General features: G+C 36.6%; 2 protein-coding genes across 4 annotated transcripts; one reads left to right on the forward strand and one right to left on the reverse strand.

Annotated features, from left to right (window-relative positions):
- Positions 1-19,778: 19,778 nt before the first annotated feature.
- On the reverse strand, positions 19,779-21,666 carry LOC128857827 (uncharacterized). Of its 3 annotated transcripts, none has more exons than XM_054093610.1 (5): positions 21,475-21,666; positions 21,104-21,373; positions 20,632-20,851; positions 20,513-20,575; positions 19,779-20,450 (listed from the first exon to the last, which is right to left on the reverse strand). In XM_054093610.1, exons 2-5 carry the CDS (start codon positions 21,291-21,293, stop codon positions 20,117-20,119), a joined length of 807 nt encoding a protein of 268 aa, XP_053949585.1. In that variant the 5' UTR covers positions 21,294-21,373; positions 21,475-21,666; the 3' UTR covers positions 19,779-20,116. The 3 variants fall into 3 exon arrangements, with proteins under 3 accessions (XP_053949585.1, XP_053949594.1, XP_053949601.1); XM_054093619.1 differs by lacking the exon at positions 21,475-21,666 and adding an exon at positions 21,441-21,461; XM_054093626.1 differs by lacking the exon at positions 21,475-21,666 and having other exon boundaries at positions 19,782-20,450; positions 20,513-20,551; positions 21,104-21,468.
- A 3,652-nt stretch (positions 21,667-25,318) lies between these two features.
- LOC128871604 (chitobiosyldiphosphodolichol beta-mannosyltransferase) lies at positions 25,319-27,437 on the forward strand. The gene is made up of 4 exons (XM_054113473.1): positions 25,319-26,074; positions 26,146-26,426; positions 26,483-26,771; positions 27,099-27,437. Exons 1-4 carry the CDS (start codon positions 25,512-25,514, stop codon positions 27,316-27,318), a joined length of 1,353 nt encoding a protein of 450 aa, XP_053969448.1. The 5' UTR covers positions 25,319-25,511; the 3' UTR covers positions 27,319-27,437.
- The last annotated feature ends 52 nt before the right edge of the window (positions 27,438-27,489 follow it).

Here is a 27,489-nt window from a genome sequence, read left to right on the forward strand (position 1 = left end):
TTTCAACACAAGGAATGAATATTAAATTACTCAGTACAGCATATATACCACTACACACAAATATGTGTGAATGGAATGCAATGGAATCTATAATTTGAAATACGCGCCATAAAAAATTATCGGGTAAAAAATCAATGGACCAAGCGGTCACCGTAACAGTGCTTGCTTTAGCGAGGATGCGGGCTTCAGTCACTTTAAATCAAATTGATAATAATAATTTCCGAATAATCTTATAGATGGAATCTCTTTAAAAAAACTCTGTATATACAAATAAGGGAGTTCGGGTGTTTTTACGAGGTTTTTCTTTTTGGTGGGTGGGGTAGGTTACTCAATTCCTTTGCACTTACATTACAGCGACCATCGCCTACTGCATCGAGTGGTGTTGCCACTAAAACAATTCCTTCTCCTCTTCTGTGGAGACTCCTTTCCCGATACTACTTTCTGCTTTACTTCGGGAGGGCCAAGAACGACGTCCTTGAAATGGACCAATTCAATTCGTTCACGTCTGAGTCCACCATACTTGTAGCCAGCTTCATGCTATAGGCTATGTCTGTGTCAGTGAGACTTCGTTTTACTGTACTGCTTCAAGGTCTATCTTTTTTCTCCGTAATACGCCTTCAACATATCTTTCAACCGCATTCCAGTTATCCTCGCGTTCAAGCATCTTGCCGATCGCATCAGTCGACGCGATATCCATCAGAGATCTCTTTCCACGAGTCTTCTGTCGCAACTAAAGAACATGTGCTCGGCGTCATCGCTCGGTGCTGCGCAGTATATGCACCTGGGACCGCTTACCTTACTCATGAGGTGTAGGCATCAGCTTCGCCGTCCAGCTGCCACTCGAGTCAGTGTCCAATCGGCTTTGCCCCCGCTGCATGGTTTGGCATCTCCGTTCCGAGGCGTTAATGGTGCATCCACACATTCACTTATTCTCGGGCCATAAGGTCGATAGGTAACTCACTGATCACAAAAAACTGCTGCGCCTAAAACAGTGCAGCAGGCTGAAGCAGCTCTGAGTGCCCCTGTTTGTTGTATAGCCTCCAGTGCCTTGCGCTTGGTTTTGCAGTTCAGCGCATCTCCTCATATTTCGCCGCCGTACAAGAGTATTGTGTTTGTGGAAGCCATGATCAGCCTTCTTTTACTCTGTGCTGGCGCGCCTTAATCTGCTTAGCATTCCCGTGATCTTCGGTGCTTTGGTAGCCGTGTGCCGTATCTGGGCAAAGAACGTAAGTCTGCAATTGAGTTGAATGCCTAGGTATTTCACCGATTTTTGAGTCACTACCGACGTGTCGCCTAGTTATATGCTGACCTTGGGTGACATGTGACCTCGTGTCATCAGGATGACTTCCGTCTTACAGAATAAAAATGAATTTGTCCAGCTTATAATGTTGGAGTACTTTTTAAGATTGGCACTTCCTTTCATCCCCCAATCGTTGACCACGGAATTGTCGTTCCGTTACCCGACCATGACGAGGTGAGAATAGCAATATCACGGCTAAAAAACAACAAAGCCGCGGGCGCCGACGGACTGCCGGCTGAGCTATTCAAACATGGCGGCGAGGAGCTGGTAAGGTGCATGCATCAGCTCCTATGCAAAATATGGTCGGATGAAAGCATGCCTGCCGATTGGAATTTAAGTGTGCTCTGCCCAATCCATAAGAAGGGCGATCCTGCAATTTGTGCCAATTACCGCGGGATTAGTCTTCTAAATATCGCCTATAAGGTTCTAGCGAGCGTATTGTGTGAAAGGCTGAAGCCCACCGTCAACCAACTGATTGGACCTTATCAGTGTGGCTTCAGACCTGGAAAGTCCACCATTGACCAAATATTCTCAATACGCCAAATCTTGGAAAAGACCCATGAAAGGAGAATCGACACACACCACCTTTTCGTCGACTTCAAAGCTGCATTCGACAGTACGGAAAGGAGTTACCTGTATGCCGCGATGTCTGAATTTGGTATCCCCGCAAAACTAATACGGCTATGTAAGATGACGTTGCTCAACACCAGCAGCGCCGTCAGAATTGGGAAGGACCTCTCCGAGCCGTTTGATACCAAACGAGGTTTCAGACAGGGTGACTCGCTGTCGTGTGACTTCTTTAACCTGATGTTGGAGAGCATCGTACGAGCCGCAGAACTTAATCGCTCAGGCACAATTTTTTATAAGAGCGTACAATTGCTGGCGTATGCCGATGATATTGACATCATCGGCCTTAACAACCGCGCTGTTAGTTCTGCCTTCTCCAAACTGGATAAAGAGGCAAAGCGAATGGGTTTGGTGGTGAACGAGGACAAAACGAAGTACCTCCTGTCTTCAAACAAACAGTCGGCGCACTCGCGTATCGGCACCCACGTCACTGTTGACAGTTATAATTTTGAGGTTGTAAAAGACTTCGTGTATTTAGGAACCAGCATTAACACCGATAACAATGTCAGCCTTGAAATCCAACGTAGAATCTCTCTTGCCAACAAGTGCTACTTTGGACTAAGTAGGCAATTGAGCAGTAAAGTCCTCTCTCGACGAACAAAACTAACACTCTACAAGACTCTCATCATGCCCGTCCTAACGTATGGCGCAGAAGCTTGGACGATGACAACATCCGATGAAGCGACGCTTGGAGTGTTCGAGAGAAAGATTCTGCGTAAGATTTTTGGACCTTTGTACGTTGGCAATGGCGAATATCGTAGACGATGGAACGATGAGCTGTATGAGCTTTACGACGACATAGACATAGCGCAGCGAATAAAGATCCAGCGGCTTCGTTGGCTGGGTCATGTCGTCCGAATGGATACAAACGCTCCGGCTTTGAAAGTATTCGATGCGGTACCAGCTGGTGGTAGCAGAGGAAGAGGGCGGCCTCCTCTGCGTTGGAAAGATCAGGTGGAGAAGGACTTGGCTTCACTTGGTGTGTCCAATTGGCGCCGGTTAGCACGAGAGAGAAACGACTGGCGCGCTTTGTTAATCTCGGCCAAAATCGCGTAAGCGGTTATCGCGCCAATTAAGAAGAAGAACTTCCTTTCATCTCACTGGAACTGCAGTAACCTCCAGGGGTGCTCAAAAAATATATATGGCAAAAACGTTTTCTACAAGATTTCTCATTTAATTGTTTGGTAAAATTGCTTTGTTCGAAAATTTCTGGTGGAAATCCTAGACTAAGAGCCGTTTTCTCTACTAACCTCTAAATGTATCGTAACGGTAATCGCATTTTCGTTCTCTTCGGCGCTTATTAAACTCTCGGGCCGACAAGTTTAAAGAGCAGTTGATGTTTCCTTCAAAATTTTCTTGCTAGGTCCAAAGTGTTTGAGTTAAAATTGTAATTTTCATATACTATCTGTATCTCAGGTGGTGACATATGTTTCATTACTTTCTCAGCAGACATGTTATGGAAATGTTTGTTTAAGCGAGTTGTGCCTAAATTTTGCCTCGCCTGTAAGTGTGCAGCAATTAGTCGTTGTTGTCTTTTGAAAAGGATAGTTTCTTTTGCGAAAAATGTTAAATGCAAATCTTTCTACATTTAATTTTATTTCTTGAGCTGCGAATTCCAATTGCTGGGTTATACATACATAACTTTAATTGCAATTGTAGCTAATCCATGGACTGTTATACACTGTACTTTATTGTTTTAGGTATTCACATCTCACAATTTCGGCATTGCGTTGCGTTTGCCTCCAGAAATTGTTTGTTTTCAAACGTTAAATCAGCGTAGAACACAAACACAGCCAACAAATTAAACTTGTATACAGACGCACAGCCGTAAAATCATCACACACATTCGCATACATAAATAACAAAAAGAACCATGCAAGGGATTTACGCTCATCAGACAGGTACATAGATGAGTGCGTGTGTATATGGATGGATGGGAGACTTTGTTTTTCGGAAGGTGTTCAGTTGGTTCGTTTTAGTTGGCTCGATGGCAATCAAACAGTTGTTCGAAACGTCGCCGTTCTACATGCAGCAGTTTGAAGGTTTGAACAATTGAAGTTTGGTTTGACCTGCTATTCCAACGCATTAACATTCTCGCTACAACCGTTTTTTGAAGCTGACGCTAGGGGATGTTGGTTGTTTCGCTTCACTGTTTTTTGTTTGTTTTTTTGTGTTTACCGGCAAAATGCCACGACAAAAACAAACAAATGATGGAATGCGGTGGCTGATGACGCCAACAACCCCTCTATGCGGCGTACTAAAATATCGAATCACACACACACGCACAAACCCAGTCGCAAACTTGGTTTTGATAAGCGTGGAAAGTTTATTGTTGGTGTTAGTTAGTCTAGTGGCGAGAGGTTAGTGCATTGTGCTGAAGCTTTGCGTCGTCTGCAAAGTTTTGCTAAGCAAATGCGTCCGAAAAGGAAGTCAGTCAGTGGTAAAAGTACGATGCGGTGGAAATTATGTGTAATTTTATACATATTTACATATACATACATATATGTGTTTGCGTATGCATATGGATGTATGGTATGAGTGTTTGATGAAAATATATTTGAAATAAAATTTGAAGTTAGAAATATGCCGGAAGTTTGAGGAAATGATAAACATGCTAAGGAAATGTCGTGAAATGATAAAATTGGTTCAAAGTATGTATGTATACAAAAATACACAAAATGAACGAACACATTCCTACAATAATACACTTGTACAAGGTGGCGCAAAATTAATTTTGTTTTTGAACAACTTTTTTCTAAATGGGAAAAATATTTTTAGTGAGAAAATTATTCAGGGAGAATTTTTTTTTATTCCAAAATTTTATTATAAAAAAATATATTTTTAGTGAAAAAATTTTTTTGATCTCAAAAACAAATCTTAAAAATTTTATTATTGTGAATAAAAATGCGGAATATGTAGAGATGAGAAAGAGGAAGCAACAATAGAAAACTTCCTGTGTAATTGTGCAGCCTTAGCTAGGAGTAGAGCAAGGTTGTTAGGAAAATACTTTTTTGATTCTCCTACGAAACTATCCCGTGTTGGAATAAAACCTATCTTTTGCTTCATAAGAGCGTCTAAATGGTTCCATGGTGAATAAACTCTTAGATTCCCATGTTAACCAGTGGTACCACAACGATAGACTATGTAAGTCGATCTAAATGAGTTGGCTATTTTGAGCCGATTGCCACAAAAACCTAACCCAACCTAGATAACGGTTGATAGAACCAAACTTCTGATTGCGACCAGAATTTATTTAACAAAGCGTGCTTGAATTTGATTGAGCTTTATGACGACATAGAAATAGCGCAGCAAATAAAGATCTAGCGGCTTCGTTGACTGGGTCATGTCGTCCGAATAGCTACAATCGCACAGACTCTAAAAGTATTCGATGCGGGCGGTACCAGCTGGTGGTAGCAGATGAAGAGGAAGGCCTCCTCTGCGTTGGAAAAATCAGATGGAGAAGGTCTTGGCTTCACTTGGTGTGTCCAGTTGGCGCCGGTTAGTGTGAGAAGGAAACGCCTGCCAATCAAGAAGAAAAAGAAAATTTATGCAGAGAAAAGAAAATTTATGCTGAAGTGCAGATGGTTTTTAGTGAAAAGCTTTTTAATGGCCTAAAATTGCTTAGAGGCTTGCTATTGCTTGCCTAGAGGCGATCAATTACAGTTGGAAACGAAACTTAAAAAAAATATTAGTAAATAAATGAATTAGTAGTGAAGAAAAAAAATTAGACGTATTTAGATTGAGAACCAAAAGTACCCTTATTGTACGAGAATGTAAAACAAATGTTTCTAAAATTAAGCTGGGCGTAATGTGAAAGGAGAAAAGTTTAAGAAACGGGTCTAAGAAAATTATGATCTCGAATGATAATTTTCAATATATTTGAAAATAACAAATTCGGTTCAGATGAGCAGTAGTGGTGGTAAGCAAGAAAAGGTGGAGTATGGAGTATCATTTGAGCGTCGGATCGCTTTTATGAGAAAAAGACAATATTGGAATGACTGCGCGAGGGTTTTGGGAGAAGCTATGGTATTTCCACTGGAAATATCACATTTTAATGGAATAATGACTCCCACAAAACATTTGTTTAGAGCTTAGCGCAGCAATATGAGGCTGAAGAAATAAAGGGTGATCAGATTGGAGGTACTTTTTCCAATAGGGTTTTTTGACAGATCGCACATGACTACTCAATACATCTTTTTTTCAGTATTCATTGACATTTTATCACGCAAAGGCTTACGCCTCAACAACGTTTACAAATCGTACGATTTTATTACGAAAATCAACGCTCTGTGTAAAGTGTTCATCGCTCAGGCCAACTTTCTGGCTTAATGGCAGCATCAATCAGCAAAATTGCTGTATTTGAGCTGAAGAGTAGCCCGAAGCCACTCAAGAACAGCCATTACATCAATTGAAAGCAACCGTTGGTGCGGCCTATGGAGGATGAGGAAACATCGGCCAATATTTCTTTAAAGACGAGGATGGCGCCAGTGTAACAGTGAATGGCGAATGGCTTTTTGATGCCATTGAAGCTCGTGATCTCCAACAAGTAGCAACTAGGCGCTACTTGTCAACAGCCCGTGAAAAAATGGATTTACTGCGTCGTCCTTTCGGTGAACAATTTATTTCCCGTCTCAGACCACTGGATTGGCCACCAAGATCATGTGATATCACACCTTTGGGCTTTTGTTTGTGGGGTTATGTAAAGTCTAAACGCTTTGTGGATAAACCAGCTTCGATTGAGGCATTGGAAGCCGAAATTACTAAAGTTATTCACGAGATACCTACCGAAGTCCTCCAAGGAGCCATTCAAAATCGGTGTTTACGGATAGCCGAGTTACAGCGCAGTTGCGCCCAACATTTGAAAAATAAATATCATGAATGGTTCTACACAAAAATAAAAAAGGTTGCCCAATCCATTAGAATTTTCATTATTTGAATTTGAAATTTAATTGAAATTTGAATGGGTCAAGTCAAAGAGCACCAAAAGATTTGGTGGCTCCTAAAACACTCAGGCTACAAAATAATTAATTTTTTTAGTTTAGAAAATCTGTGGATTTTGTATTAGCCTAAACCAATCATTTTTCGTATCATCTTTCGTAGCAATTTCACATTTTTTTATTTTGTTTTTATGTTTTATCAGCCGAAGGCCTTTGTTGCTAGCGCGTCTGAGCAAGTATTTGTTATTTGTTATATTATTATTATTTTAATTTAAATAAATTAAAATTGTGCAAATGTTAAAAAAAAATATTATGTTGAGCTACCAACATTTAACATTTTCGGCCCTGTGGGAATATTTTTATCTTAAAAGGAAACGCTTAAGGATTCTTGCTGGTAAATTATTATTAGAAGAGAAAGTTTTATTTGATTATTTTCAGAAAGTTTTATTTCATTAATTTTATAACAGATAACAAAATTTCAGTATTTTTTAAAAGACATATTACAATTTTCCAATAAGTAGTTTTATAACAGATAACAAAATGTTAGTATTTTTAAAAAAACATATTAAAATTCTCGAAATCAACATTTATTTTATAACAACTTTTAGAAATTTTTATTTCATTATTTTATCTATCTATTGTATTTTACTCCGATTCGGAGTTAATTCGTTAATTATGTATGTAAATAAAATATGTATGTAAATACGTAATCATTTCAAAGACTTACCACTATTAGTTAAAAAGTTTTTTCAAGCTTCACTAATTTTTATACGACGAATTGGTAATATCAACATTAAAATTATTACACTAAAACACTTATTTATGTAAATTTCACTTTATTAATCTTGAATCATCTTTTTATTTATATTTTTTATATTTCGTATAAGCTTTCACAAGCTCAAAGCATTTTCTTCCAACTAACTTTTTATAAATTCGTTTTATTTTATTAATTCATCACATTAAATGATATTTAAATTTATTTATTATTATCAATTTCTTTAATTTAGACAATAAATCACTTGCACATTTCATATATGTATGTAGGTAAATATATGGATGTACAACTCCCACCTGACTCGCAATTTTCTTCAAAAGTATTTTACGCGGATCTCCATCCTACTCAATTGCTTCTTACATACATACGTATTTTTTGACTGCATGTATTTTTGCTAGACGCACTTCAATTACGTTAACAACTCCGGCTACTGTCTCCGGCCCACCACACTTGTCTCACACACCAACTTTTCTTCTTTCACTAAATATTCTGAAATAAATTCACAATTTTGAATTTCACTTCAACTGCGAAATTTCAGTTTCAACTTAAACTGTTATCGTTTTCTACACTTTATTCTCAATTAAACACTCAATAATTGATTGAATTTTTCTTTGAAAACTAATAGGACACACAACACCATCCGCCATTAATACCGCACTTGGATGCTACAACACACGGAATGTCGTATAGAGATGTTGCATTGCATAGCGGAAGTAGAACTGAAACCTAACTGTTATACACATCAAACTTGCATGTGCGTGCATCGAGCGACGAAAAAATGGCATCAAATACAACAAGATTGCTTTCAGCAGAAATTGTCAATGAAATGAGAAGGCGCAAATGTTAAATAACATTCATTAACATTCTCTGCTCAGGCAAGGGGTTTTTCACTTCATGATAACAGAGGAATTTAAATGGAGGAAAGTGTTAAATTCAATGTTCACCAATTGAAATACAAGACGGCGTAAAATTAGTCACCCCATCGGAAGATTTTTAATTTTTGCAAATGGCGTACATCAATCATATTTGGCACTTGTGAACTAGACAGTTGCAGTATACAAGTAAACAAGAAATGGAGCGTGTAAATCAAAATAAAGATTCTCATCATTCAAAATATATTTTTTTGTATTTAGTAAAAAAGTTATTCAAAAACAAAACGATGTTTTAATCGATTTGCAAATCTTTCAAAAAAATAAGAGATTGAATCTATTTATGAAATAAATGTTTTTTTAATTAATTTTATTTTATATTTGCAAATATTATATAATTCTTCTTCTTGATTGATCGATTTTGACAAAGATCGCCAATCGTTTCTTTCTCTTGCTCTGGGCACACCAAGTAAAGCCAAGTCCTTCTCCACCTGATCTTTCCAACGCAGAGGAGGCCTTCCTTTTAACCTACTACCATCAGTTAGTACCGCATCGAATACTTTCGGAGCATTTGTATCCATTCGGACAAACATGACCCAGCCAACGAAGCCGCAGCTTCTTTATTCGCTTGCATTATGTTTATGTCGTCGTAAAGCTCATACAGCTCATTGTTCCATCGACTACGATGCTCGCCGTTGATCAATCCATAACATGCGATTATTATTTCTTTCGTAAAACCTCCTATGATACTTATAATCTTTGTTTATTACTTTACGCTCGAGTTTTCAAGTTACATATTTATCAAATAGCTCAGAAGCCTTGAAGTTTCAAGTCTATTTTTTTTAATGATTTCACTTACATACATATTCGGCAAACAAAATGTTATAAATTTCGAACCAGACTAACTAAATTTTTAATTGAATTTTCTTAAAAGTTGGAAGAAAGTTTGGTAATAAAGCATTAATATTCTTTCAATATATCGGCTTACATACAAAGGATATATACTCAAAACTGAACACACTTAAACTTCAATTCGTACCCTTTTTAGAAATTATAACAAGTTTCACAGAAAGTCGGGCAAAGCCTGTTTTCCCATTTTCACGGATAGCTCCTGGGCCGAGCACGGTTTCGGCTCTGGTGTCTACGTGGAATCCAGCGGGACAAAACTACACTTTGCTCTTGGAATGTCCGCATCTGTGTTTCAAGCAGAGGTCTAGGCTGTTCAAGAAGCAATGAACTTTATTGCGGAAAACATGTGGAGAGGCAGATCTCTATGTACCTGCCACTCCCTTCTCAAACCATCAAAGCCACGGTTAGCAAACGGGTTACTTCAACACACAGAAGAAAGCGAGGTTTAAACTTCACCCGAAAGATGTTTTGTGTAATATATAGTTATGATTTAAAGCATGGGTCGGCAACCTTTTGAGTCGAAATATTCGAAAATTGCAATTTTCGAAATTTCGAGCCACACAATTTTTTCTTGCCAACAATAAATAATACTCGCATTAAGTTTTTTGAAAACTTATTCATAAGAAAAAATATCTAGTTGTTCATATATATTTTTTTTTTTTGTTTAACCCTTTATTCTTGTTTCTATTTCAACTTAAAATATTTACAATTTTTCTTTCGTTTTGGGTTTCAATAGTATTTAGAAGCCAATACCACTATAGGGTTTGATTGAAAAGTAATGAGCCTTCCTGCGCGGAGCGTCTGCCAAGCGATCAACTGAATCGACTGGTGGGGGAAAATTATCGTTGGACCTTCCCCTTCCACTAGAAACCGGTCCCAGTTCGCTGGCAACAGCGGTGCAGTCAACATCGCTCAGCGCGTGAAAGCTGTTTTAAAAATGTGTTGGAGCAACGTTACTCGATCAAATTTTGCGTAAAGCTAAACAAAACGAGTACCGAAACCATTGGGCTACGTAAGGAGGGAACCAATCTCTGTCCAGTGCCCAGGTAAAACGGTGGCACAAGTCGTGCAAGGAAGGCCGGGAGGACGTCGAAGACGAACAGCGATCTGGAAGGCCTTCTACGACGCAAACAGACGAAGATGTGAACCGGGTTCGTGCATTTTTGAACATTGACCGTCGTGCTAGTCTACGTGAGATCAGTGAAGAGTTAAATTTAACTTATTACAATGTGCGGGAAATCGTGACCCGAAAACTTGAAATGCGCAGTGTGTGCCAAATTGGTTCCAAAGGTTTTGACTGATGAACAAAAGCGATTGCGTGTGAAAAAAAGTCGTGAAGTATTGGAAAGTGACGAACAGGATAATACTTTAGACAATTGTATCATAGGAGATGAAACCTGTTGATTTGAGTACGATGCTGAGGGCAAGGGAGAGAGTGCGGAGTGGCACACGAGCCAGGGTGGCAAGGTATTATTTGTCCTTTTGTATAATGGGATCGATTATGTCAAAAAGTAACTTTTCAAAAATTGTTGATAATACTGGCAGTAGAGTTATAGGTCTATACGAAGTTACTTGCGTAGGATCTTTGCATTTCCTTATATAGTTAAGCCCCTTTTCTTGGAGTTCTCTTAAAATTTTTCCAATTATTAGGTTGTATCCTGGTGATTTCTTTCTTCTAATGTAACAGTTTTTGGTTTGCATGGATTTTTTTTGCGTGGGTGGGGGAAAGGTTTACATTAGGCGTATTGTTGGTGAAAGTACTTTTGAAGTATTTTGCGAGAACGTCAGCCTTGTCAAGATTTTTTTTAGTCCAGCTACCATCAAATTGTATTTTCGATTTTGTTTGTAGTTTGCCATAGTGAATAGTTTGTCGTTATACCGGGTCCAAGATTTTCGATGCGTTTCTTAAGTTTCATATTTTTATGGTCGAATTGCATTTGTTTGATTTCCTTTTTAGCTGCGTTCAGCTTGCTTTTGTCAAGTGGGAGCATCGTTATTTGCCAGCGTTTACGTAAGCGGTTTTTGATTTTGATTTTTTCTTGGATGTGTGCAGGTATGTTGTAGCTCGTGGAACAGATAGTTTCTTGTGGAGGAGATTTCATAGTGGTGTTCATTATTGTGTCATTAAAATAGAAAATAGGCTATCTATCGCATTGTCGATTTCGTCAAAGGCCTTTAAGCTTATTTTATTGTTAAGTTTACAGGTGACTATTTCTCTAAATGTATCCCAGCAAGCTTTTTTGTGATATATGTTTCTATTCGAGAATTTCTTCGTGTATGAGCTCTGATATATCATTATTATTGGGGAATGGTCAGATGACAATTCAATAAACGATTTAATTGACATATCTTCTTGGTTAACGTTTTTGGTTATAAAAGAGTCGATCATATCTGGACTTTTTTTTGGATCAGTTGACCAGTATGTTGGGTCACCACTATTTATGAATTTGCTGTTATTCCTTTTTATGGCTTCCAGTAAATTACGTCCTTTGGATTTCGACAATCTTGAACCCCAAATTGGATTTAAGCATTATAATCCCCGCCAGCTATGTATCGTTTGCCAAGTGTTTTCAAAAAGTCGTAGTAATGTGATATGGAATTTATGTATTTTGGGGGACAATATACAGCAGAGATTCTTAGTTTACCGCCTTCGTCTTCAATGTGGATCGACGTCGCTTGTATGTTTACTTTTTCGTATTTTTCTAATTCAATGCATTTAAGTCTTGCCTAATTATTATCGCTGTGCCACCATGAGCTTTGTTGTCAGGGTGGTTTGTGACAAATATTTTATAACTAGATATTCTTGCAAAGCTTTTGTCACTGAAGTGTGTTTCAGAAATTGGTAATACATCTATTGAATTATTGTTTATAAACACTTTCAGTGTGCATTCCAAGCGACTATTTTCAGTTTACTTGTGCTGTCGATCTATTTTGTTAACGAGCAATGTTTGAGTATTCATTGATGTTTGTGTGAATTGACATTTGTGTGAAGACCTGCTTCATCATTTCTTTTAATTCTTTGATGTCGTCATTTGAAATTGCTTCAGAATTTGTCACGCCCGATTGTGGGTATATATAAAAAGTGTTTTTCACAACAAATTAGATAATATATACAAATATATATAAATACTAGCAAACCCGACCCGCTTCGCTGGGCACACTAAAATAGAATAGATATGGTTTAGAACAGAAAAGATATGGTTTTCATATTATTTATTTCTTTATTCTTTATTCAAGCGCTTTGGCATAAACAATATTTTTTGTTTTTCTATTTGTTTTTGAGTAAATATAGGACTATGAATAAGTTCGTGCGGTTTTACAACAGATGGCGTAACTTGATTATTATTCCATCGATCCACATTTCCAAACATTCATTGGAGAGCTACTGCCGTAAGGCACAAACGTCAGTATAAGTTTTTTATTTGAAGCGTAAACAACAATATTTTTACCACACTTGAAAATGTCGAATTTCGTGCCAAATAATGTGTTTTTGCGGGGAATTCTTCTTCATTATTTTAATATGAAGAAAAAAGCAGCCGAAAGTCATCGTATCTTGGTGGAAGTTTATGGTGAGCATGCTCTATCTGAGCGAACGTGCCAGAAGTGGTTTGCACGCTTTAAAAGTGGTGATTTTGGCTTGGAAGACGAAGAACGCGAGGGTGCGCCGCCAAAGTTCATGGATACCGAATTGGAGGAATTGCTCGATCAAGATCCGGCTCAAACGCAAGAAGAGGTTGCAAAAACTTTGGGAGTTGATCAATCAACCATTTCCAAACGTTTAAAAGCCATGGGAATGATCCGAAAGGTAGGCCATTGGGTGCCGTATGAATTGAAGCCAAGAGACGTTGAACGCCGTTTTATGGCATGCGAACAACTGCTTCAACGGCACAAAAGAAAGGGTTTTTTGCATCGAATAGTGACTGGCGATGAAAAGTGGGTCCATTACGACAATCCAAAACGTCGGGCAACGTATGGATACCCTGGCCATGCTTCAACATCGACGTCGGCGCAGAATATTCATGGCCTGAAGGTTATGCTGTGTATCTGGTGGGACCAGCTGGGTGTTGTGTATTATGAGCTACTGAAACCGAATGAAACGATTACGGGGGATGTCTACCGACGATAATTGATGCGTTTGAGCCGAGCACTGCGAGAAAAACGGCCGCAATACGCCGATAGACACGACAAAGTTATTTTGCAACATGACAATGCTCGGCCACATGTTGCACAAGTGGTCAAAACATACTTAGAAACGCTCAAATGGGATGTCCTACCCCACCCGCCGTATAGTCCAGACCTTGCGCCATCCGATTACTATCTCTTCCGATCGATGCAACATGGCCTGGCTGACCAGCACTTCCGTAATTACGATGAAGTCAAAAAATGGATCGATTCGTGGATTGCGGCAAAACCGACCGAATTTTTCACAAAGGGAATCCGTGAATTGCCAGAAAGATGGGAAAAAGTAGTAGTAAGCGATGGACAATATTTTGAATATTAAATTTGTAACCATTTTACGTCAATAAAGTTTCAAATTTCGAAAAAAACCGCACGAACTTATTCATAGTCCTATCAGCCAACGTATAGTTGACCATGGGTGAATACTGGTTCTTCTAAATTCATTCCGCATATTTCTAAAGTTTGCCCTTGTGATTTATTGATAGTTATTGCAAATGCTAAACGAATGGGCAGTTGCAAACGCTTGCATTCAAATGGCAATTCAGGTGGAATCATTGGAAATCTTGGTATTAGAACGTCTTCATTCTTGAATTTGCCAATTAAAATAGTTGCTTGGATAACATTATTCATCAATCGTTTGACTACTTTATTTTGTTCTTGACGTTCAGTGGCGGCGCTAGACCAAATGTGTACGTCGGCGACATCAACTTCGCGAGGCCTCTTTACTTCGCAGTGAAAGAAAACGTAAAATTAAGTGAGCCAAATTATAAAATAATTTATGAGTATAACGAGTTTTATTGTTAATAAAATGATGACAAAAAATAATTATACACAGAAATTAAAATAGTCGAACTTTTCGTCTTTTAGCCTCACTGAATTTTTTCAGGATTGAGTCGTAGTTAAGTCTAGCCGCTATTTCAGCTCGATTGACAGAACTGATAACGCGGATAGTCTGTCTTGGCTCATTGTGCTTCTCAAATGGGTTTTTATCAATTTCAACTTTGAGAAGCTTCTCTCAGCGGAAGCTGTGCTGACCGGAACTGTGAGCATAATTCTAATTGTAATATAAACATTTGGATATATTTCTTCTAAATTATTTTCTAAAATGTATTGGATGAGTTGTTTCGCGTCGTTGATAGAGTCTAGTGAATTAATTTTAAAAAGCTGAACTTCTTCATATAGTTCGAAAGTCTGTATGTCACTTTTTTCGCCTTCCCGAAGTCTTGTACCTAAATCAGTACAATGTTTGAGAAGATCCTCTTTTGGCATAGATTTCAAATAATTGATATCATAAATAAAACCAAATTGCTCAAAATATTCATTGAGCGCTGTAAATCGACATTCAGTATCGACTATTATAGCATCTACCATTGTGTTAAAATAATTAACTCTGAACTGCATTTCAGGAGATTCAACTGGTTCACTGGTATGTTCATAACTAAGCATTCGTTTTTTCCTGGCTATTCTTTTTCCCTAAACTGAGACTGAATTTCATAAGTACTTTTCTCCACAAATAATCTAGCTTCTGTTACGCTTTTTTCAAATCCTGTATTTCGGAATTCGTGAATCCAGCTACAAAATGAGCGTAAAGTATCAATAGCGACTTGCAAGTTGACTTGAACCGATTGCCATAGTTTACTTATATTGTTTACACGTAGCAAAACCTCATACCACGCGTGTAATGCAACAATAAACTCAAAAGTTAATATTTCCTTTAGGACTGCTTCACTGTCGCTTAGAGTTTTGGAATCATCAGTTTTATTTTTCAGTTCATTTACATATTCGATGACATCATCAAATTTTAACAATGTTGCTTTTACTGCTCCGATTCTACTCTCCCATCTCGTTTCAGACAGAGTTTGTAAAGTCAATTTTAATTTATTTTTTACTATCTCCCAACGCTTGCTTGACTTTGAAAACAACACATAGTTTTTCTTGATAAAGCCGAAAAATGTTTTGGCTGTCGTTAAAGAGTTTGCTGCATCTATCAAAAGTAAATTCCAACTGTGGCATCCGCATGGTGTAAAGAATGTTCTTGGATTTATATTGAGTATTCTTCTTCTGATACCTTTGTTAATTCCGGCCATATTGGCGCCATTATCATATCCCTATCCTCGACAGCTTTGGATATCGAGATCATATCTTTCCAGTTCTTGTAGTATTGATTTTGTTAAATACTCTCCTGTTGTTTCTGCCACGTGAATAAACCCAATGAAATGTTCTTTTACAGCTCCAGTTGACAAATTGCAAAATCTTAATATTATTGACATTTGTTCAACACGGTTTACGTCCCTGGTAGAATCGAGCAAGATGACGTAGTATTTTGCTTGTTTAACCCTGTGTATAATTTCGTTAATAACTAATTTAGACATTAAAGTAATTAATTCGTTTTGGATGTCGTGGCTCAGATAATGTTGAATAAGTTGTTTGTCATTAATACTTTGCATATGCTCCCGTAATGTCGGATCATATTTAGATAACAACTTAACTAAGTATAGAATGTGATATTGTTACTATTACGTAATATTGAAGTTACTTATATTAATGATACCATTTTGCTTAAAATAATAATAATGTTATTTTATTAACAATTTTGTAAATCCTTGCAAGTACGTACTTTCGGAGGGAGATCAAGAAAAGTAGTAGTTTACTACTCGGCTTCGTCTCGGCCACCATCTCACACCCGCCAGGAAGTCCAACTTTCTGGCCTTGGGTTGTAATATATATTACTATCGTTAAAGTCGTTAAAAAGTTGAAGTTTAAAGTTGGCTTACCTTAACATTAGGTATTTGAAATTAATAACAAATAACGTAAAACTTGTATCCACTAGAACGTCGGGGTGATGACTTTATAATACAATAAAAAGAAACTTTGCGTTTGCGAGTCTGCAAGTTGCCGTATGAAAAAAATTACTCTCACAGACAAATGAAATATAGATAAATAAATTAAACAACACGGGGATTCCCCGTCCAGAGTCTCGTGCGCCGTGCGCGAAATCGAGCGTTTTCGCACTACCCGATAATACGATATTGGTATCGGACGCTCATAATGAAGAGCACACACACACATTATGTTTGTATATATGCTAAATTTAGATCTTTTGCACGTATAACTGATTTATTTATTGCATTCAAAGGTTTACCTACACCCATGAATTCAATAAATAAATAAATGATAAATGCCACACACATTACTTACAAACATTTTCACCCAATACAGATATCGTGTCGGGCAGTGTGTGTGAGAACGCTCATTAAGGCGAAGTCAGGATGATTGACGAAACGAATATAAATAGGTAACTCGTTTTTCTGCGAGGCCCCCTCAGGCGCGAGGCCGTCGGCGGTGGCCGACGCCTAGCGCCGCCACTGTTGTCGTTCTTCTGATGTCGCGTTATTCCGGGCATTTCTCATGCGCCTATTATTATTTGTCGAACGACCAATATGATTACGTGATTGTCTTGGCATTTGTACTGTAATAAACATGATTGTAATTATGGTATTCTGAGATTTTAAAACATGTTTTTTTTCAATTTTGTGGATTATATTTTCGATGCATATGTGTTTAAAAGCCCAAGTCCACATGGTTAGGATTATTTTATTTTGTTGTGATTTTCTTAAATCATCTCTTTTCTTCTGAAAATTGTTGACAATTTGCATGATAAGACTATTAATTTTTTCATCAAAGTTACGCATTTTTCGTGCTCTTCTTTTGCATCCTTTAACAATTTCTTTTGTTTTTTCATTTTACCATATTTTTCACTCATGGTGTATCGTAGCTTATCGCATATGAACCGAAAAAATAAATCCACAAAACATAATTTCATTTGAACATTCGGATTTCACATTAAATTCTCAAATTTCGTAAGAAATTATTCACTGTTTCAAAATCCACTCCAAAAAAATTCACAAAAAATGTTTACACTTTGCACTTACGTCTTCTCCTTATGGCGTCCAAATCAGAAAGAAATATTAACACATTGTAACTCACACTATCAATTTGACAGTTCAGTTCCGCCCCAAGTGTTAAAAAAGTAAACGACATTATGGCTGGTTCAAAAGAACGCTGTACGCATATTGTACATACACAACCAAAGGTTACCCGGGTCCACATTTAGACCTATATCTCGAGACCCCAGTCACGGAGCGGCATGAAAAATACTCTGTACTAAAGCATTCACCAACAGCTTCCATTTGATATCCATATTGTACAAACACATCCGAGGATTACCCGGGTCCACGTTTTGGCCTATATCTCGAGACCCTAGTCACGGGACAGTCTATACTATAGAAATCACCAACAGCTTCCATTTGATATCCATATTGTACAAACACATCCTAGGGTTACCCGGGTCCACGTTTCGGCCTATTTCTCGAGACCCAGGTATCCGGTTCTTAAAATTTCAAAACACAAACCTTCTCCACATGTGTCTCTTCAATGTGGCAAAGTTTGGTTAAAATCGGTTGAGCCATTCTCCGTAAAGTTAATCACAACACATCAATTTGACAGTTCAGTTCCGCCCCAAGTGTTAAAAAAGTAAACGACATTATGGCTGGTTCAAAAGAACGCTGTACGCATATTGTACATACACAACCAAAGGTTACCCGGGTCCACATTTAGACCTATATCTCGAGACCCCAGTCACGGAGCGGCATGAAAAATACTCTGTACTAAAGCATTCACCAACAGCTTCCATTTGATATCCATATTGTACAAACACATCCGAGGATTACCCGGGTCCACGTTTTGGCCTATATCTCGAGACCCTAGTCACGGGACAGTCTATACTATAGAAATCACCAACAGCTTCCATTTGATATCCATATTGTACAAACACATCCTAGGGTTACCCGGGTCCACGTTTCGGCCTATTTCTCGAGACCCAGGTATCCGGTTCTTAAAATTTCAAAACACAAACCTTCTCCACATGTGTCTCTTCAATGTGGCAAAGTTTGGTTAAAATCGGTTGAGCCATTCTCCGTAAAGTTAATCACAACGCGAAAAACGGCTGAATTTTTATATATATAGATATACATATGTATTTCATAAAATAAATAATATGTTTACGCTGAACTATTTTTGAGCTAAAAAGAAGTTTCGCATGTGGCTCGCTATGTGGCTGCATATTTCCGACTCTTCATTTAAAGCATACATCTCCCATATATTTGAATCAGGGAAAATTCCGCTTAACTATGTCTTATACCTAGCCCCCTCTTTAACGACGATTAACTACACAATTCGTCCGTTCTGAGTCATCTGTTCAGGATTCACCATCTTTGCTCTTTATTTCGCTCGTATATCAGAGGGACAAAGTTCTCCGATCACTATTGCTTCTTCCTCCGACGTAGTTCGGAACCCATTTCATATTATAATACCATAGAGATAATGCAGTGAGCTAACATCTCGTGCATATGATGAGTCTTTAACAACCTCAAATCAGACTTGCGCACCGTAGAATACAAACGCGCAGTTACCTACGCTATTGTTTGAGATATCACGCTTGTCAATACAGCAGCAATTTATTCGGCTTTCTCGAAAGCTTGTTTCTTAAATGTTAGCCTAGAATCGAATTTTAATTTATTTTATGGCCAGGAAAATTGATATTATTTAGTCACTTATTTAACCTCCCTGCTTCTTATCAGGCTAGGATTTTATGCCAAGGGAATGAACAGTTCGTTATATAGGTAATTAATGTAATATGACAGTTGCCAATCCAATAACACTCGCTCACTTGCATGACGCTAATCGAAATAATATTTATAATATTCCAAAGTATTTAGTTCAAAAAGTTTTTTCTATTAACGGTCGCCCTTTGGGAGGCAATGGCAAACCGCCTAGCATATTTCTGCCATGAAAAAGCTTTTCATAAGAGCCGACTCGGAGCCGACTTAAAAAAAAAGAAAATTATTAACACGCACACTATAAACTGAGGAGGAACTAGGCCAAACACCCGATAACAATAAGTGTAACACACAGTACTGTCACACATCGGAAATCACAGCGTTTTATATTAATTGTAAATCATTTTTAATCAAAACTTATTTACACACATCGTAGTGACACAGGTGTATGCCTCAATTTTTGTTTTTTATAAATCGACGTAAATATGTTTAAACATTTCACATTATATTTTATTGAAATTTTAAAGGCTTCTTTCAACATATTTTGTTTCCAAACCACAAACCTCAAAGTGTAACAATATTAAGATAGGAGCAAAATTTTAATAACTCCATTTTAAGGAACGGCGAAAGCTAGAATTTACATAGTACTTACATATATGTATGAAAGATTATTGCATCCTGCTACGGACGTTTATTTCCATGTAATATTTATTTATTTATTTATTTTGTTTTTTTTAAATGACATGCATTTTTTACACGCAACAAATTATAAAGATATTCGTTTAAATCTAGGCACCTAACCTAACTCCAGGACATATGTGAATAAAATTAATCCAAATGTTTACATATAAACAGTACCCACTTACAAACATGCGTATAAGCATAATATAATTTTTTTTTCTTTAGTTATGTCCATTTACAACAGCCTCCACTTGACCAACGGACGATTTATTATGCGTCTCAAGTAGTAAAGATTTTACCAAATCGCTGGTGAACTTCTCCACCAAATGCAATGCGTCCCGTTGATTCATTTCTATCAAAGATGAAGCTAAAAATTGCCCAAATGCTCTAAATTTACAAAAGTTTGAATTGGGATTAGAATTCCGATCTTCTTCTCTATCAGGGGTAGGTGGTTGAGCGCTATGGTAGTTGGCATTGCTATTTGACTGGCTTATATTGTTTGATAAGTCCCTTATCAATTGCCTCTCTTGTACGGTGGCAGCAACTGGGGGACATCTGTGAGTTAAAATAAAATATTTTAGCCAAATAAATGATTTATGTGTATTAGGACAACTTACGGCGGGTATGGATTAGGTTCATCACAGCCATCAGAATCACTGCAATATGCAAAGCGCACAGGTCTTATGTTTTGAATTATTTGAAGCCATACAAATAAATACAACATTGAAGTGCTCACCTTGAATTCGAGAACGGCGCTGATTTCGGTCTTACAATAACTTCTTTTGTAAATGACCTACGTTGTTTTATATGATCACCTAAATATGTTAAATAATTGTACATTGGCCACTGCGATGTAATACTTGGATCGTTGTATTGGTCTTGCAACATCTCAACTCGACGTTTTTCCAAATTATAACGATTTCGCAACTGAACCATACGATTTTTTACAACTCCAACTGTTAGAATAAACAAAAATTTATAAATATACTTCTTTTAAACAAACCCTATATCACTCTTGAACGATTTTTTACAATAGCAACTGTTAGGATAAATAAAAATTTATAAATATACAATTTTAATTAAAATCTAGTAGGAACATTTTTTATTGCACATACAAGTATTTTTTGTTTAACTTTGTTGCTTTGTTCTCTATCATAAAATTCATGTATATGCATACATAAAAAAACTCTTTACTCAAAATGACTTACCGTTTTGGCCCACACTCTCTGCCATATCCATCCACATGCCTTCAAGGTAATCTCTATTTCTATATTGAGGATGAGTGCGGTCATAGAAGGCCGGTCGTTGTTGGAATTCTCGTGCTAGCATAACATCAAGATCGTCAAGTGCTGGTCCTTCGCCCCGACGTGGGCGTCCACGCTTTCTCCTACCCGTCATGGAAATATATTTTATGCAAACACTCAACTGAGATAATCAAAATAGAGCGTTTTGCTAAAAAGTGAACAGTTTGAGGTTTGCTGTTGACGAAAATTAAAGTAAATTATTATATTTTTAATGTAACTATTTTCTTCTCTGGAAACCGACTGTGTTTTAACTTAATTTTTATATTTATCCCTACCCGTGCGCTCTTTTTGGAATGGAGTTTTGATAATTTTTGTAAGACGGAAAAAACAAAATACAGAGGTGCCACTTAACTAATTTTTTTTTTCTTGTATAATATATGCTTAATAAAAATAGTGTATATTAGTTTTGTACTTAATATTTTTATTCAATTTCTTATTTGTTTATAAAACAAAGAATAGCTTATGTAGAACATTTAGACCCTTAAAAATGTGGGAGCACTTCCTACAACATTAATGCGCTGCCAGATGAAAGCTATTATAGGTATTTGTAATTTCAATTCTTAATAGATTTGCCAGAACAGGGATAGGTTTTCGGTACAATTGTACTTTTTCAATGTAATATCACTGAAGAAAGTACGGCTAATTTCATAAAAAAAAATTTATTGCAAATATATAAATAAGCTTAATAAAATTAAAAGTATTTTTTTTTTTTTTTTTTTTTTGTGACACCGTTTCTTCTTTAATAAAACTAATATATTTTATACTTTAATAAAAACCATATATTTTATTAAAGCCAAAGAGCAATCATCTTCATAAATTACTGGAGCTTTTGGATTATGGATGATGGATCATAGTATATAAATTAACCACATAGTTTTGAGAACGTAATTTTATTAGAGAAAACTAACTTTTATAAAACTTTATAAAATACCAGAAGAAAAGAAAAACAAAGTTTAAAACAAAAGTAATTAATCATGTACGTTGATTTACATATATGATGAAAAGAAAAGAACGATGCCAAAATTATAGGTGAATCCTTTTTTACACGGAAGAGCAATGCACAGTTTGGAAAACTAAAATTATCAAAGATGCAGCCAATGTGAGCGACACAAAAAAACAGCAATGGCTGTCAAACTACAAAATGGCAGCGCTTTGCTTCGCAGATATTGGCAATACATGACTTAAAATATTCCATAGCATGAACTGCCAACTTCATTCAATTTGGCAGTTTCATTGAAATTGACCATTGAAAGTTGTAAAAAATTTAGTGTCGAGCCGTTAAGTACAGAAAACGTTAATGATTGAAACAAGACTTATTTTAATTTCATTTGCCAGACTTTATAATGATCTCCGAGTTGCATTTTGTTCTAATGATACACGGAGTAATTGCTGCTCCGTTCTTAACCTTTGAGAAACTGACAAGATAGCCTTCCTTTTTTCAGAACGAAGCCAGGCTGCAAAACACACGCAATTATATTGACTGGAAATTTCCGAAATATCTATTACAAACTTATCAAATTCATTCTGAAACTATGTTTTCCCCATTTTCCTTATGCGAAATTTATCGCAAACAAAATTAAAACACTTTCAGCTGCCAAATACTAATTTATTAAGTTAAATTGTATGTGTGTTATCACCAAACTCAAAAAGATAATTTTAAGCTGAATTGCCTCGGCTATTCAGGTTATAATACATAGTCTAACAGTGCTTTTTCATTTCCTATTTCAAGAAATTTTTCTTATGCATTTCTTAAGGGCTAGCAATAAACCCACAAAATTAATCTACCCGTTCACACATGGCAGATTACCTCGAAAATTGACAATCAGCTGTCAATACTGCTTTGAAAGATTTGAAAGTGAAATTTCTTAGGCGTGGATGGGCGAGCGAGAATGGAGAGTAGAATTTCAAGGCCATGCAGGTTTCGGTTATTTTCGGTCCGCAAAAGATAAAAAAGATATAACGTGGAGGAAAAGGGGAGGGAGAGCTATACCATATATATATCTTATAATACATTCACATATAAGTAGATGATCTACTTTTTCGCGCTTAATTCAAAATCCGTAATTAAAAAGCGCGATTTCCCATACAAAATTGATCTCCTAATATCTGAGGTTATAAAATAATCCTAGATAATAACTATACTTTTTGACATACAACCATGTGTTTTCTGTGTTGTCGATAATTATTATTACGAATGTAAGGAGAAACATCAAAATAAAAACTAAATAAAATGGATGCCGTCAAAGAAAACAGGTCCGTAAACATAATTCTAATAAAATGTTTGTTAAATACATATTATTAATTATGGATCCATTTTACAGAAAAAAGCGTATGTCCATAAACGTTTTGTCCTCTTATTACTTATTATAATATCGTTAGTAATAATTAAAGTAATATAATTATGGTAATATTCCACCAAAATAATTTCTATGAAGAAAAACCACTCAAAGCAGTATTGAGAGCTGATTGTCAATTTGCAGGTAATCTGCCATATGTGAACGGGTAGATTCATTTGTTGAATTTATAGGTGATTAATGCATATGGGAACGTATTATAAGATACACTTTAGGGTAAGTTTTTCCTTGTGGTTAATAATTTCTAATGAGAAATAACACTGCCTACTTTTTGGCGCTTGTTTGTTGGTGCAAACTTGCATTTATTATATTTTTGGTGCCTACTGTTTGGGGCGTAGTGTGCGTTGTTGCCACGGTGTGTGTCCGGCGTTTACCTACGCCGGTCGACCCTTCTCCGTTATTTGTAAATTTTGCCGATTTGTATTTGCAAAAGTGAATTTATTTAGGTATATATTCTTTCTCTCTCTCTCTCATTCTCTCTCGGGACTCTCCCTCTTTCACTTCTGTTATGTGTACTACGCTACACACACTTCTTATTTTTATTTTTATTTCTATTTTATTTTATTTTTCTTTTTACATTCGTAAAGTACTTATCTATAACGCAGAAAACACAGCGTTGTATGTATGTAAAAAATGATGGTATTATTATTTAGGATATTAGGATTATTTTATAATCTCAGATTTCGGGAGAGAAATTTTGTATGGGTAATATCGCTTTTTAATAACGGATTGGCAGTTAAGCACGAAAAAGTAGATAATCTACTTATATGTGAACGTATAGTATGATTACCTGGCAAATTTTATGCGAAAGCAAGAATGATAGAATACAAGACTGCATCTTCTGAGTTCACTGCGATGTTATGCCCCGAGAATAAAGTGAGTCCAAGGAGCGAGTCTATTCAAGGTGGTGGCACTCGAGCAACAACAACATTTTTCTAAAATTAAAACGGTCAAGAGAAAAAGATGGAAGAATAACAAATAAAAAAAAAGTTTGTCGCGCACTTACAATAAAACAACAATTTTCCGTCATTCCGGCTTACTGGGAATTCCAAAATTAAGGCGAATGGAATAAATGATATCCACTACTCTAAGCACATCACCTTCTATAGATACGTTTCAGTACGTTTTTCGCAAGAATAGAAATAAAGAGAGAAAGTGAAGGCTATTTGGTCAAGCACAAGAAATTCTACACGCACACTTTCTTGCACGGCGTCATTGACGGGAAAACGAAAAACATTTATTTTGGAGCTAATTTTCTAATTTTTACATTGGCTATTTAACACGTTAAACTTAATTTGTATTCGCTTTTTTAATTTAATTTGAATTAATTCGCAAATCTTAGTATCATATAATTAACAAGCCATTCACCGAATATTCACAAATAAGTAACTTCTCTTCCTTTTGCATATTTATCTGCAGGACTGACATCATCGGGTGTCAAAATAGGAAAAAATAAAGTGGCGTTTTTCGAGAGGCGCCAACTTCTGTAATCCGTACACCGTGTTATTCTTGGATATCACCTTATATGTATTCGCCTTGTTTTGCTCAATCAGCTGACTTCAAGGCGAATTTATTACAGGTGACAGCAAACACATATAAGTAAAACCCTACATGTATTTGTTGTTGCGTTTGGTGCAAGCATCATGTCAAAATCAGCAAGCAAATGTAAACATACGAATGTAAACATACCAATACATACAAACAAAGCATATCATTTTGACGTAAGCCATACCTACGGCGAAAAATTCAGCTGGGTGAATGCTGTCACCTTATTAAATCCACCTTGGCTGACTTTCAGCCAAAAACTGTCGTCGCCATTTACTTGTTGACGCATTCGTACATATACACTTTTATTAAGCCTTTTATTAGCAAGAAATTTGTTCTTTCGCCTTTCTATAATTACCAAAACGTTAGCCAATTCAAAGAAATATATGTTGTAATAAACATACCGGCAAGCAATGGTTGAGCCACAAATCAGTCGACGTAATGCTTGCATTGTTGTGCTGGGCGATATTGGACGTAGTCCACGCATGCAATACCATGCCGCCAGTTTATTGGAAGAAAATTTCAATGTTGATCTTGTTGGATATGTCGAAACGAAGCCGCTGGACGCGTTAATTGTTGCCCAGCCCAAATGCAAAATACATGAGCTGTCACCAGTGCCTGTTACAAATCTCACGCCTAAATTAAAACTCATTTTTAAAACAATCTGGCAGACATTGAGTTTACTCATAGCGTTAGTTTCCATACGACGACCAAATTTTTTACTCGTGCAAAACCCACCAGCCGTGCCTACATTGGTCGTTTGTTACCTGTATTGTGCGATCACTCGAACAAAATTTGTTGTTGACTGGCATAATTACACGTATACCATATTGGCCTTAGGCACCGCGGAGGGGGAAAAGAGTGCATTTTGCCGTTTAGCAAAATGGATTGAACGTTCATTTGGTAGCAAAGCGAGCGCACATTTTTGCGTGACCAAAGCAATGCAGCAAGATCTGCTGCTGAATTGGAATATCGGGTAAACCTATAAAATTATGTAAATATCGTCATACCACAAAAAATGCAATATATATTTTTAAAATTTATTAGTGAAGCTGTTGTTCTTTACGACCGCCCTCCTACACAATTTCATCCCATTGAATTGGCACAGAAGCACGACCTCTTTATGAAATTATCGAAAGATTATCCACAATTTCTACCTAAATGCTACGCTGACTTGAAGGAGTCAGGTGTTATTGAAACAACGGCTTTAACGCAAAAATTAATAAATGGAAATGTTTCGTACAAGTCGAATCGAGTGGCTATCGTTGTATCTAGCACCAGCTGGACGCCGGATGAAGATTTTAGTATACTGCTGAAAGCCTTGGAGGGTATGTTTCAGAATATGATTTTTATAATGGCTATTACATAATATAATCTATTTAAGAGTATGAAAGGACTGCTACGGCGCGTCCAAATAATTTCCCCACACTTTTGTGTATTATCACGGGCAAAGGGCCACAGAAACAAGAGTACGAAACACAAATAGCTAAACTGAAGTGGGCCAAAGTTTCAATTATAACACCTTGGTTAGAAGTAGAGGACTACCCTCTGATTTTAGCAGCGGCCGATATAGGCGTGTGCTTACATTGGAGCAGCAGTGGGTTGGACTTACCGATGAAAGTAGTAGATATGTTCGGATGTGGACTACCGGTATGCGCGTATAGTTTTAAATGGTGAGTAGAATTTTTTATTTTTTTTTACTTCATAGATGATCAGAAAAAGAATTAGAAATTTTATTATGATACATGTAAATGCATGCCCGATCGCTCCAGCTGGAATCATAAAAACTGCTAAAATAAAATTGTCAGTAAAATACAACCGCAAATAAAAATGATTCTCATCTTAACGATAAACACAGCCAAATATTCCAAAATGAGAATAAAGGGAGTTCCCCTAGCAAACAATAAACAACACATGCATAGGGACATACACACACATATATACTTTTTATCATCTCATTTAAGTGCGTACTTAATTCAGTTATTTTATTTTGCTTTAAGTCTTGGCGAATTGGTTACGCATGGACAAAATGGATTCATATTCGAAAATCAAAAAGAACTGGCAGATCAACTGAAATTCTGGTTTGAAAATTTCCCTAATAATCCAAGTTTACTAGAATCGAAGGAACGTTTCAGGAAAAATTTGGACGAGTTCCAATCATTGCGTTGGCATGAAAATTGGAGGAATAATGCGCTACCTGTATTTAACTTGTTTACTTAGGAACACTTTTCATTATTTTAATGTAACTTTCTCTTTATTCATTGCTTTTTGCATAAAAAAATAGTAATTATAAGTTTCGATTACATGAATTTTTGAAATAAAATTATTTTTAATATTAACGAATTCTTTTTCTTTCATCATTAAATGTAGGCACTAGAAAACCTGGTTAAT

This window comes from Anastrepha ludens, chromosome 2, assembly GCF_028408465.1.
Source record: "Anastrepha ludens isolate Willacy chromosome 2, idAnaLude1.1, whole genome shotgun sequence".
In the NCBI taxonomy this organism is placed as follows: domain Eukaryota; kingdom Metazoa; phylum Arthropoda; class Insecta; order Diptera; family Tephritidae; genus Anastrepha; species Anastrepha ludens.

Coding starts and splice junctions, on each gene's coding strand:
- LOC128871604 (XM_054113473.1), top strand. CDS start 25,512: ATGGTTGAGCCACAAATCAGTCGACGTAATGCTTGCATTGTTGTGCTG. Junction 26,075..26,145: donor CTGCTGAATTGGAATATCGG/GTAAACCTATAA, acceptor AAAATTTATTAG/TGAAGCTGTTGTTCTTTACG. Junction 26,427..26,482: donor ACTGCTGAAAGCCTTGGAGG/GTATGTTTCAGA, acceptor AATCTATTTAAG/AGTATGAAAGGACTGCTACG.
- LOC128857827 (XM_054093610.1), bottom strand. CDS start 21,293: ATGACGGGTAGGAGAAAGCGTGGACGCCCACGTCGGGGCGAAGGACCA. Junction 20,852..21,103: donor AGAGAGTGTGGGCCAAAACG/GTAAGTCATTTT, acceptor TTATTCTAACAG/TTGGAGTTGTAAAAAATCGT. Junction 20,451..20,512: donor GAACCTAATCCATACCCGCC/GTAAGTTGTCCT, acceptor TTTAACTCACAG/ATGTCCCCCAGTTGCTGCCA.